The sequence below is a fragment of the Salmo salar genome, chromosome ssa21, assembly GCF_905237065.1.
Source record: "Salmo salar chromosome ssa21, Ssal_v3.1, whole genome shotgun sequence".
NCBI classification, from domain to species: Eukaryota; Metazoa; Chordata; class Actinopteri; order Salmoniformes; family Salmonidae; genus Salmo; species Salmo salar.
In genome coordinates this window covers 35,995,717-36,008,781 of record NC_059462.1, presented here as the reverse complement: position 1 = coordinate 36,008,781, position 13,065 = coordinate 35,995,717, and the positions used below count along the sequence as shown (strand labels likewise).

Here is a 13,065-nt window from a genome sequence, read left to right as displayed (position 1 = left end):
AATAGAAAACAGAAATACCTTTCTTACATAATTCTCCAGACCCTGTACCTCATTGACTCTGCCCTTGATTACTGACCTCTGCCTGCCCTCGACCTGCCCTAGCCTGTCCCCTTGCAAAATAAATATTTTGAGAATTGTACTATCCGCCTCCTGTGTCTGCATCTGGGTCATATCCTGAGTCGTGGTAGTACGAACTGGCCATGACTGACTCAGCAGACTCTGACTAGCTCTGCAACACTGTCTCCTCACAAGGAGCCACCATTAGAAGACGTGAGGAGATGCTACGGAACCTTATGGAAAGATTCCACACCGTGGCAGGACAACATGACCAAACATTCCACACCTTACTGGAGCAATTCTGCGGACTATCTAATAGGCAGCAAGCCACAACGGTACCCCCCCATACTCTCAGTAACCTCATTACAAGCGGTGCTTCTCCCCTTCCTAATCCAGCTCTCCGAGAACCCCACCTACCTCCTCCGGAGCCCTACACTGGGGATCCTGAAACATGCCAGGCGTTTCTCTCCCAGTGCTCCCTCATCTTTGAGCTGCAGCCCTGTTAGTGTCCTTCGGATCGCTTGAAGACAGCGTACCTTAAAACGCTGTCTGGGAGGGCGCTCACCTGGGCTACGACGGTGTGGGAACAACAAACCGCCGTGTGCCATAATCTGGAGGCGTTCGTGGAGGATGTAAGGAAGGTGTTCGATTCTCCGATGTACGGGAGAGTGGCGGCTCAGGAAACTGTGTCAGGATTCCCGTAGAGTGGCTGACTTCCCTATTCGACACCTTCCATCATGGATTATCGGAGAGGTTTAAAGACGAGATACCCATGGACCTCGACTCCCGGAAGTCCCCGACGCCTACACTCCTGAGAGAATCCGAAGTTACCCGAGTTCCCTCGGGAATCATCGAGGACTGTCGATTCGTCTCCTCCGGGGCCCATGCAACTGGGCAAGTCTATATTATCCCCTGAGGAACGTTCACATAGACTGAGCTCTGAAAGCTGTCTGTATTGTGGAACTTCGGGACATTACATATCCACCTGTCCAATAAAATACCCAGGCCCATCAGTAGGTACAGTACAAGTACGCTAGTGGGCCATACAGGGAGTCTCCCATCTCCCTTTACTCGTACTCCTCTCCATGCTATCCTGTTGTGGGGTGACCGGTCTAAATCTTTCCGGTGATCCTGGACTCAAGAAATTTTGGACACTGCCCTGGTGTTGGAACTGGGGCTCTCCACACAATCTCTCTCCGTCCCCATGTACGCCAGAGCAGTGAACGGGTGCTCTATTGGCAGGATCAATCACAGCACCATTCCTATCAATCTGAGAGTGTCAGGGAATCACAGTGAGTCCATGCAGTCTCTGCTCATTGAATCTCCTCATGCACCTGTGGTTTTGGGATTGTCATGGCTCCAGAGGCACAACCCCCTGATCGACTGGGCTATGAGTCCTATCCTGGGGTGGAGCCTGTTTTGCCATGCACATTGCCTCTAGGTGGCGCAGCCTGCCCCTGGACGTCCTCCCGTGGGCTTGGGTAAAGCCTTGGATCTCTCCATCATCCCCGCGGAGTATCAAGGCCTCCGGGAGGTTTTCAATAAGGCCTGCGTCACATCTCTTCCTAAACATCGACCCTATGATTGCGCCATTGACCTCTTCCCTGGTACTACACCGCCTCGGGGGCGGCTCTATTCCCTGTCTGGTCCGGAGACCAAGGCCATGGAGGGCTTTCTGGCTGCTGGGAGCATTCGTCCTTCATCCTGCCGGCTCAGGGTTCTTCTTTGTGGGGAAGGACAAAACCCTCCGCCTGTGTATCGACTACCGGAGCCTCAATGACATCACGGTAAAGAAACGTTACCCGCTGCCACTCCTCTCTGCGTTGTTCAAGCCTCTCCAGGTGGCGACTGTATTTTCGAAGTTGGACCTTCGGAACGCATACCATCTTGTTCAGATACGGGAAGGAGACGAATGGAAAACAGCCTTTAACATAGCCAGCAGGCACTACGGGTATCTGGTGATGACATTCGGATTGACCAAGGCTCCCACAGTGTTCCAGGCTCTGGTCAATGATGTGCTCCGTGACATGTTGAACAGATTCGTGTTCGTTTACCTTGACGACATCCTTGTCTTTTCCCGTTCGGTTCAGGAGCATGTCCTCCACGTCTGACAAGTCCTGCAGCGCCTCCTGGAGAACCAGTTGTTTGTCAAGGCTGAGAAGTGTGAATTCCATCGTTCCACTATCTCCTTTCTAGGATACGTCATCACAGCGGGGAACATTCAAATGGATCCTGACAAGGTGAGAGAAGTGGTTGATTGGACTCAACCCATGTCCAGAGTGCAGCTGCAACATTTTCTGGGGTTTGCACATTTCTACCGCCACTTCTTTCGGGACTTACAGCACCCTGGCTTCCCCCCTCGTAGCTCTCACTTCTCCCAAGGTTCTGTTCACGTGGTCCCCAGCTGCTTACCAAGCGTTTTTGGATCTGAAGCATCGGTTCACCACAGCCCCCATCCACATCTATCCGGACCTGTCCCGTCAGTTTGTGCTAGAGGTCAATGCTTCTGACGTTAGAGTTGGGGCCGTCCTGTCCCAGCAGTCTGCCCGGGACCAAAAGCTGCATCCCTGTGCCTTCCTGTCCCATCGTCTCAATCCAGCTGGAACTTCTGGTGGTCAAAATGGCATTGGAGGAGTGGAGGCACTGTCTTGAAGCGGCAGAACATCCATTCTTGGTGTGGACCGACCAAGAATTAAGAATATCTCCACACCGCCAAGCACCTCAACTCTAGGCCATTGAGCTCTGTTATTCACACGATTTAATTTAACCCGGGGGGGGCTAACCGGATGTTCGTCACAGATCCGGCTCGGTCCTCGGTCCTGGAGTGGGCTCATTCCTCTAAGCTAACCTGCCATCCTGGCTCCCGCCGAACCCTCCGACAATGCTTTTGGTGGCCCGCTATGGTTTCTGATGTCTCCGCATTCATCGCCGCATGCACGGCGTGCTCAAAATTAAGACTCTACGGCAAGCTCCGGCTGGCCTCCTTCAACAACTCCCTGTTCCTCATCGCCCCTGGTCCCATATATCCCTGGACTTTGTCACTGGTCCCTCTCCATCTGATGGCAACACCACCATTCTTACAGTGGTGGATAGGTTTTCTATAGCCACCCATTTCATACCCCTCCCCAAGTTACCTTCAGCCAAGGAGACAGCCCAGCTCATGGTGCAGCACGTCTTCCGAATCCATGGACTTCCTGTCGACATAGTCTCCGGTCATGGTCCTCAGTTCTCGTCCCGATTCTGGAAGGCGTTCTGCACCCTCATTGGGTCGTTGGCCAGCCTGTCCTCCGGGTTTCATCCTCAATCCAATGGCCAGTCGTAGTGTGTTAATCAGGACCTGGAGATGACTCTTCGGTGCCTTGAGCAAGAGGAATAGGTCAACATACACTCTGCCCCGATGTTCGTCTGCCGCTGTCGGCGTACATGGAAGCAAGCCACTGGAAATCAGCTCCCCGCTATCGTCTTGGGCAGAGGGTATAGCTGTCTACGTGGGATCTACGCCTCCGGGTGGAGTCTCGTAAACCTTTCCCGTTTTATTGGTCCATTCCCCATTTCTAAAGTCCTTAGCCCCTCTGCTGTTAGTCTTCTGTTGCCCCGTACTATCCGTATACATCCTACTTTTCATCTGTCTAGGATTATACCTTTGTCTCACAGCCCTTTGTCCCCTGTTTCCAGGCCCACCCCCACTCCCCGTCTTATCGACCGCCATCCGACGTCCACGGTGAGATGCCTCCTGAGTGTTTGACCTCGGGGCAGAGGTTTCCAGTACCTGGTTGACTGGGAGGATTATGCCCCGGAGGAGAGGTGCTGGGTCCCGCTAGGAACATCCTGGACCCGCCGGCACCCCGGTCAACCAGGTATGTGCCCAGGTAGGACAGCAGGTGGCGTCCCTAGAGGGGGGGTATTGACACGCCCTGATCTGTTTCACCTGTCTTATGCTTGTCTCCACCCCCCCCAAAGAGGTCTCCCATTTGACCCCATTGTCCCCTGTGTACACAGTTTATAGTGCATGTCAGAACAGAAACCAAGCCATGAGGTCAAAGGAATTTTCCGTAGAGCTCCGGGACAGGATTGTGTCGAGGCACAGGTCTGGGGAAGGGTATCAAGCATCCCCAAGTACACAGTGGCCTCCATCATTCTTAATTTGAAGAAGTTTGGAACCACCAAGACTCTTCCTAAAGCTGTCCACCAAACTGAGCAATCAGGGGAGAAAGGCCTTGGTCAGGAAGGTGACCAAGAACCTGGTGGTCACTCTGACAGAGCTCCTCTGTGGAGATGGGAGAACTTTCGAGAAGGACAACCATCTCTGCAGCACTCCAACAATCAGGCCTTTATGGTGGAGTGGCCAGACGGAAGCCACTCCTCAGTAAAAGGCACATGACAGACCACTTGGAGTTTGCCAAAAGGCACCTAAAGGACTCTCAGACTATGAGTAACAAGATTCTCTGGCCTGAATGCCAAGAGTCACGTCAGGAGGAAACCTGGCACTATCCCTACGGGAAAGCATGGTGGTGGCAGCTTCATGCTGTGGGGATGTTTTTCAGCTGCAGGGACTGGGAGACTCGTCAGGATCGAGGGAAAGATGAACGGAGCAAAGTAGAGTGATCCTTGATGAAAACCTGCCAACAGGACAACGACCCTAAGCACACAGCCAAGAGAACGCAGGAGTGGCTTCGGGACAAGTCTCTGAATGTCCTTGAGTGGTCCAGCCAGAGCCCGGACTTGAACCTGATCAAACATTTCTGTACAGACCTGAAAATAGCTGTGCAGCAACACTCCCCTGTCAACCTTTTAGAGCTTGAGAGGATCTGCAGAAAAGAATGGGATAAACTCCCCAAATACCAGTGTGCCAAGCTTGTAGAGTCATACCCAAGAAGACTTGAGGCTGTAATCGCTGCCAAAGGCGCTTCAACAAAGTACTGAGTAAAGGGTCTGAATACATATAAATGTGATATTTCCGTTAATTTTTGGGGGGATAAATTAGCAAAAAATTCTAAAAAACTGTTTTTGCTTTTGTCATTATGGGATGTGTGTGTAGACTGATGAGAGAGAAAAAAACTATATCAATACATTTTAGAATAAATCTGTAACGTAACAAAATGTGGAAAAAGTCAAGGGGTCTGAATACTTTCCAAATGAATGGGCTCCTGAGTGGCGCAGCAGTCAAAGGCACTGCATCTCAGTGCTTGAGGGGGCACTACAGACACCCTGGCTGTAACGGTTGTCGTCTGGAATGGAGGACCAAAACGCAGCAGGAATGTGGATGCTCATCTTATCATTTATTTTAAATAAAGAGAACACCAAAAACAACAAAACGAAACGCACAAACAACAAAACAGTCTTGTAAGTCTCACACAGGCAAAACAAGAAACAATCTCCCACAAACACTAAACCAAACACATACCCATATATAGGACTCCCAATCAGAGGCAACGAGAAAACACCTGACTCCAATTGAGAGTCCAACCCCAATAAACCAGACACAGAAATACAAAAGATCAGAGACCACATAGAAATACAAACATAGAACATTACCCAAAAACCCAGAAATAATAAATCAAACGCCCTACTAAATAAACCACCACCCCGAACCACATAAAACAAATACCCTCTGCCACGTCCTGACCAAACTACAATAACGAATAACCCTTCTATTGGTCAGGACGTGACAGTACCCCCCCCCCTAAAGGTGCAGACCCTGGATGCACCACATAACATTTAAAAAAAACAACAACAAAAATCCCCCTAAACTAAAGGGAGGGAAGGGAGGGTGGCTGCCGTCACCGACGGCACTTGTGCTACACCCCCCCTCCCCAACCCACCTATCCAGGAGGTGGTTCTGGCTCCGGCCTACTGTCCTCCAGAATGCAGACAGACTTGATTAGTTTCGGGCCGTAGGCAGACTCCCCTTGTTCCAGATCGTAGGCAGACCTCTTCCTTTCCACACTGTAGGCAGACTCATTAAATACATAGTTAATCATTTTTCGTTCCAGATCGTCAACTGACTTACTTAGTTCCGGGTTGCTGATAGACTCCTTTGGTTCTGGGTCGCAGGCAGACCCCTTCGGTTCCGGGTCGCAGGCAGACCCCTTCGGTTCCGGGTCGCAGGCAGACTCCCTCGGTTCCGGACTAGACACCGTTGCCGGATACTCTGGACTGCACACCGTTGCCGGATACTCTGGACTGCACACCGTTGCCGGATACTCTGGACTGCACACCGTTGCCGGATACTCTGGACTGCACACCGTTGCCGGATACTCTGGACTGCACACCGTTGCCGGATACTCTGGACTGCACACCGTTGCCGGATACTCTGGACTGCACACCGTTGCCGGATACTCTGGACTGCACACCGTTGCGGATACTCTGGACTGCACACCGTTGCCGGATACTCTGGACTGCACACCGTTGCCGGATACTCTGGACTGCACACCGTTGCCGGATACTCTGGACTGCACACCGTTGCCGCATACTCCGGACTGCACACTGTTGCCTTATACTCTGGAATGTACACTATTTCCGAACTCTCGAGGCTGGGCTGACGCACTGGAAGCCTGATGCGTGGTACTGGATGTGCTAGTCTGGGGACACGCACCTCAGGGCTAGTGCGGGGAGCGGGAACAGAACGAGTCGGACTGGGTTGACGCACTGGAAGCCTGATGCGTGGTGCTGGTACTGGAGGTATCAGCCTGGGAACACGCACCTCAGGGCTAGTGCGGGGAGCGGGAACAGGCCGAGTCGGACTGGGCTGATGCACTGGAAGCCTGATGCGTGGTGCTGGTACTGGAGGTATCAGCCTGGGGTTTCGCACTTCCGGGTCCGCACGAGAGACAGGAACAGGAAACACCGGGCCATGGAGGCGCACAGGCGGTCTTGATCTCACCTCCTGCACAACCCGTCCTGGCTGGATGGAACTAGTAGCCCTGTACGAGCGGGGTGCTAGTACAGGGGCCTGATGGTTGCTGTGCGTAGAGCGGGCGTAGGGTAGCCTGGTCCTAGGAGGCGCACCGGTGACCAGACGCGCTGTGCAGGTATCCTCCTACCAGGCTGGATGCCCACTCTAGCACGGCATCTGCGAGGGGCTGGAATAACTCGCACTGGACTGTGCGTGCGTATGGGCGAGATCGTGCGCACTTCTTCAAAACTCGGCGCCCTCCACTCCATACGGTCCTCCATATAAACACGGGTAGCTGGCTTATGGCTCATCCTTGGCCCAGCCAAACTACCCGTGTGCCCCCCCCAAAAAAAAACAATATTGGGGGTGCCTCTCGTGCTTCTCCCTCAGCGCGTACAAGGCCTCATACCTCCGCCTCTCAGCCTTGGCTGCCTCGATTTCCTCCCGTAGGCGATGGTATTCCCCAGCCTGGTGCCAAGGTCCAGCCCAGTCCAGAATTTCCTCCCAGGTCCATTTCTCCCGCCAGTCCATATTGAATTCCCCTTGCTCCTTACTCCGTTGCTTGGTCCACTTGTGGTGGGAGATTCTGTAACGGTTGTCGTCTGGAATGGAGGACCAAAACGCAGCAGGAATGTGGATGCTCATCTTATCATTTATTTTAAATAAAGAGAACACCAAAAACAACAAAACGAAACGCACAAACAACAAAACAGTCTTGTAATGCTCACACAGGCAAAACAAGAAACAATCTCCCACAAACACTAAACCAAACACATACCCATATATAGGACTCCCAATCAGAGGCAACGAGAAAACACCTGACTCCAATTGAGAGTCCAAACCCAATAAACCAGACACAGAAATACAAAAGACCAGAGACCACATAGAAATACAAACATAGAACATTACCCAAAAACCCGGAAATAATAAATCAAACGCCCTACCCCGAACCACATAAAACAAATACCCTCTGCCACGTCCTGACCAAACTACAATAACAAATAACCCTTCTACTGGTCAGGACGTGACACTGGCTCGATTCCCATAGAGAGGGAGTCCCATAGGGCGGTGCACAATTGGCCCAGCATCGTCCAGGTTTAGCTGGGGTAGGCCGTCATTGTAAATAAGAATGTGTTCTTAACTGACTTGCCCAGTTAAATAAAAAATACACAGATGTATGATCTTAATTTGAGTCAGTTTGCTATAACAGGAAATGTGAAATATAATTCAATTAACATTTTTGTGAGGGTTGATACATTTTGTTCATAAGGGAAAATCAACTCTGAAATTTGTGGAAATTACAAACTTCAGAAGCCTTTTTAAACCTCAAATACACCACAAGTTTTACATGTCCTGCATTGCAGGAAAGGTCTCCTGCAACATGGCGATCAACATTTTTGTCTGTATCTCATATATTATCAAAATGCTCACTCACAGAATTTTTTTCAAAATGTAAAAAATGAAATTGACAGTACTCCAAAAGATAATCTTCAATAATTCATTCAGGTATTGGACAATACATCAGAACAGTATTCACAAAAAGGCTTTAATTGCAAACAAAGGGACTACATGCAATAGGCAAATTGCCACAAAATGTATACATAACTTTATTCAAGTCCCCAGACTCCCTATTTCCCTCCTGTCCCTCTTGACTTTTTATGTTGTTTACTTGTTGAGGATGCATGTACAGTTTTCCCATCTGGATCTTCAGTGTGTTGATCATGACGACTGCCTGGGCTTTGAAACACTTTGGCTTGGCTCTGCGGGAGAATAAAGATAAATGTGACATCTCAATTTGACAGTTATTGATAGTTTAGGGGTCATACATCCCAGAACCAAATCTATGGACAGTTACATGTTACAGAATGTCATTATTTAACTTGTGTATATCTGTTGTATGGTTGTTACTGTTTTTAATGTTGATCCTGACTGCAATACAAATTTCTCAATTTAAACAAAGATATTGGTTAATTGATGAATGTGGGTAACACTTTGATGAGTACCTACATAAGGACATTCTAACACATAAAAAACCCATACATATGACATCCATGTGTCACAGTAATGACACTAACTTGAATTCTCAAAAAATAAAACAATTGAAAATAAAAAAGGATTTACCAGTGACCAACTCGTCTGCAGTACAGCAGACTTCCCCTCTTCCTATCTGGCATCTCACACATACTTCCCAGCGTCTGACACAATAGCACTCTTCTTTACGATGACATGAGTATCACTTTGGCTTTGAATCTGCAAGGGAGACAAAAACGTAACTGTTATTTTAATCTATTTAGAATCTTGTACCACCCTGCTTTCTTCACAAGCTATAGTGGCAACTTAAAATATCTAAAATAAAAATCTATCACCTAATTGTAGACAATTTAAAGTAATGTTAGACAACTCACCCTGCTTTCTCCACAAGCTACAATGACACACTTCAGGAAGGGATCTTCTCCCACCAGGAGATGCTTATCTTCTGGCTTTGAAAGGAACTGAGGAGTAGATCCACAGACTGGGGGAGACCAAGTTACATTATTTTCTATCGCATTGTTTGATTCGTTCCATTAGGTTCAGGAGGATGTATTCATCAAATTAGATGAGCTTGTGCATAATATTTCAAAATCCAGGGGCACAACGTTGGTTTTAGAAGTGAGGGGTACATAACTTTATATAGATTTTTTAATCGAGTCGGATAAACACTCCAAACAGCCTACCCGACGCTCGGAGGCGTCCGCATTGTCCTAAAGCACAGCGTTGCCTCGTTTTCTATCACGGTGGGGGACTAAAATGCAATTTCATAATGTGGGTGGGTCATGTCCTCCCCTGGTCCCCAGTGAATGTTGCGCCCCTGTGAAAATCATAAGTTGGTATGCAAGGTGAAAGAAACAGTCTACCAATGGAGACAAATGTGTACAATTATAAAATATAAAGCAATTTATTTATTAGAACAAACTGCTTTTCTTCTCAAATGTTATGTGATATTATCAAAAATAGCCCATGGCTCGTCTATCTGTTGCCGATAAAGACCAATCTTAAGCCTGTATCTGCAATATTTCAGCCCTCTACAACAGGAGGGGAGCCAGCCTTATCATCACTGTGTGAGGAGTGAAGTAGTTAGTGGAGTGGAGAGGTGGATTGGAGTGAAGAGGTGTAACCTGGGTAACCACAATTTGACCTGAGAGATTGTGTTACCCCACAACATACAGTACAACAGCAGAGCAGTCAACTTTAAATGCTGGTGACATGATCATGCCGTTTGATAAATAAAAATGTCCATAATAATCCTATCATGTACACTACCGTTAAAAACTTTGGGGTCACTTAGAAATGTCCTTGTTTTTTAAAGAAAAGCTATTTTTTGTCCATTAAAATAACATCAAATTGATCAGAAATACAGTGTAGACATTGTTAATGTTGTAAATGACTATTGTAGCTGGAAACGGCTGATTTTTGATGGAATATATACATTGGCATACAGAGGCCCATTATCAGCAACCATCATGCCTGTGTTCCAATGGCATGTTGTGTTAGCTAATCCAAGTTTATCATTTTAAAAAGGCTAACTGATCATAGTACCTGCAAAACACCAGTCTCAACGTCAACAGTGAAGAGGCAACTCTGGGATGCTGGCCTTCTAGGCAGTTCCTCTGTCCAGTGTCTGTGTTATTTTGCCCATTTGAATATTTTCTTTTTATTGGCCAATCTGAGATTTGGCTTTTTCTTTGCAACTCTGCCTAGAAGGCCAGCGTCCCGGAGTCGCCTCTTCACTGTTGATGTTGAGATTGGTGTTTTGCGGGTACCATTTAATGAAGCCAGTTGAGGACTTGTGAGGTGTCTGTTTCTCAAACTAGACATCTAATGTACTTGTTCTTTTGCTCAGTTGTGCACCAGGGCCTCCCACTCCTCTTTCTATTCTGGTTAGAGACAGTTTGCGCTGTTCTGTGAAGGGAGTAGTACACAGTGTTGTACGAGAGCTTCAGTCTCTTGGCATTTTCTTGCTTGGAATAGCCTTAATTTCTCAGAACAAGAATAGACTAACGAGTTTCAGAAGAAAGTGTTTTGTTTCTGGCCATTTTCAGCCTGTAATCGAACCCCAAAATGGTGACGCTCCAGATACTCAACTAGTCTAAAGGAGGCCAGTTTTATTGCTTCTCAATCAGAACAACAGTTTTCAGCTGTGCTAACATAATTGCAAAAGGGTTTTATAATGATCAATTAGCCTTTTAAAATGATAAACTTGGATTAGCTAACAACGTGCCATTGGAACACAGGAGTGATGGTTGCTAATAATGGGCCTCTGTACGCCTGTGTAGCTATTCCATAAAAAAATCAGCCATGTCCAGCTACAATAGTCATTTACAACATTAACAATGTCTACACTGTATTTCTGATCAATTTGATGTTATTTTAATGGACAAAACTGTGCTTTTCTTTCAAAAACAAGGACATTTCTAAGTGACCCCAAACTTTTGAACAGTAGTGTAGGCTATACACGCACTGTATCTGTGAGCTGTTGGCTAAGCTGCACGTGCCAATACCAGAGTGGGCACATTCGTTACATAACGCTATATATATTTTTGTGACAAAATCATCAGTAGAGTTGAAAATGCGATGCAAACCCAATTAACTGGTTTTTTTATCCGGTACATGGGGTTTTTAACTGGTGAAGTGATAAAGTGAAATACAAAAACAGGCAAAAATGATCTGATCATTTTATAAATGTGCATCTTACATTACCATTAAACTGTAGAACCATACAAATGATATAACAAGATGGTAGTAGAGGGAGCACAAACAATTCATGAAACTTTTGACTCGGAAGCTGCATTACTTTATTTAAAATACATTTAATAAGGTAATTTGGCTGAAACAATTTACCATCTAATCTCCGAACTTTGAAGTTTAGGATGGGCGTAATACAATAAAAGAGAAATTGGCTAAATTACAGATTTTATAATTTTATTAGTAAATGAATACCTTGATTCTGTAATTGGAGACCATTTTAGTCATGGACGCACAGACTCAATGCACTGACTTTCTAGACAAAAGTATACGAAGGAGATTCCGACTTTAGCTGAGATATAAATTAATTGAGATAATACTTTTATGCAGAGATGAAATACAAATCTACAAAATAAATGAACCCGACATTCATACACACAGGTGGTTTTGGGTGTAATAGGGTGGTGGTGGTGTCCAGGTTTGGAGGTGACACCGCATGCATCCATACAGTTGAAGTTAGGGTTATCCAGTGTACTACTGTTCAAAGTCAACACTACTTCCCATTATAGTGAGAGTGGAAAAGGTACTGGCAGTAAAAAGCTTAATATATTTTTTTCTTTCTTCATAAGAGCAGTAGGTACAGGAGATACAGGAGAAAACACAGAGTGCCAAAACAAGTGTGCCAGTTCAGCTTGAGAAGAGGGCAGTTAGGATCGGGACATCTGTTGTTACCTGCATTCACCTGAAGGGCGGCGCTAGAGGACAGGGTGCCACTTGAGTTGACGGCCCGGCACACATAGAGACCTGCGTCGGCCTCAGTGACTTTCTGTATAAACAATGCATGTTTGCCTTCTTTTTGGGACAGTTCTATGTGCTCATCATTGGTCAGTTTCTCTCCATTCTTGAACCTAAAGCAAGAAGTCAATTATCACACAATCACAACAAGAAAAACACAAATCACATTCCTATTTATCAAAGGGTGAGCTGAAGCACAATCAATCAAAACAACTAGATTATTTAAAATTAGAACGTGCCATTAGTGATCAAACGTGTTATCAAAGTTGTGTTATTAAACAGGAATCAAAACAAAAGGTTAGATAAGTCAAACAACAGTAAAGGATTTTAGTCAAATAAATACATATTATCCACACAAAACATGACTTGGGATTCAGATTTAACACTACTTATGCAGTTTACAAATCTATCTTATCATTTCTCAATATGCCCTTTCCTCTCCACCTGAATGATCCTTTTGGAATTGATTAATAAAATATCCCCAACACATAAAGCGGTGACTGTTAATACTACTGTAACCAGACTTTTCATGCTTATGAAGAGTAAAAATAATACAGATTTTATTAAAATAATGAAGTTTTACTGTTCCATTTCTA

At 46.5% G+C, this 13,065-nt stretch overlaps 1 protein-coding gene and 1 long non-coding RNA gene across 4 annotated transcripts in view; both read right to left on the bottom strand.

Moving 5' to 3' along the window:
• Positions 1–8,124: 8,124 nt before the first annotated feature.
• Positions 8,125–10,302, bottom strand: LOC106582207 (uncharacterized). The gene is made up of 3 exons (XR_001323265.2): positions 9,358–10,302; positions 9,074–9,202; positions 8,125–8,712 (listed from the first exon to the last, which is right to left on the bottom strand). It is a non-coding gene; the product is annotated as an uncharacterized lncRNA (long non-coding RNA).
• Positions 10,303–11,767: 1,465 nt separating this feature from the next.
• The window catches only part of LOC106582274 (coiled-coil domain-containing protein 141), a 56,441-nt gene continuing 55,143 nt past the window's right edge, over positions 11,768–13,065 (bottom strand). For all 3 annotated transcript variants that reach the window (XM_014165182.2, XM_014165181.2, XM_014165180.2), the window contains exon 26: positions 11,768–12,582. In XM_014165182.2, the coding sequence (XP_014020657.2) occupies positions 12,297–12,582 (286 nt within the window). In that variant the 3' untranslated portion in view covers positions 11,768–12,296. The remainder of the gene's footprint in view (positions 12,583–13,065) is intronic.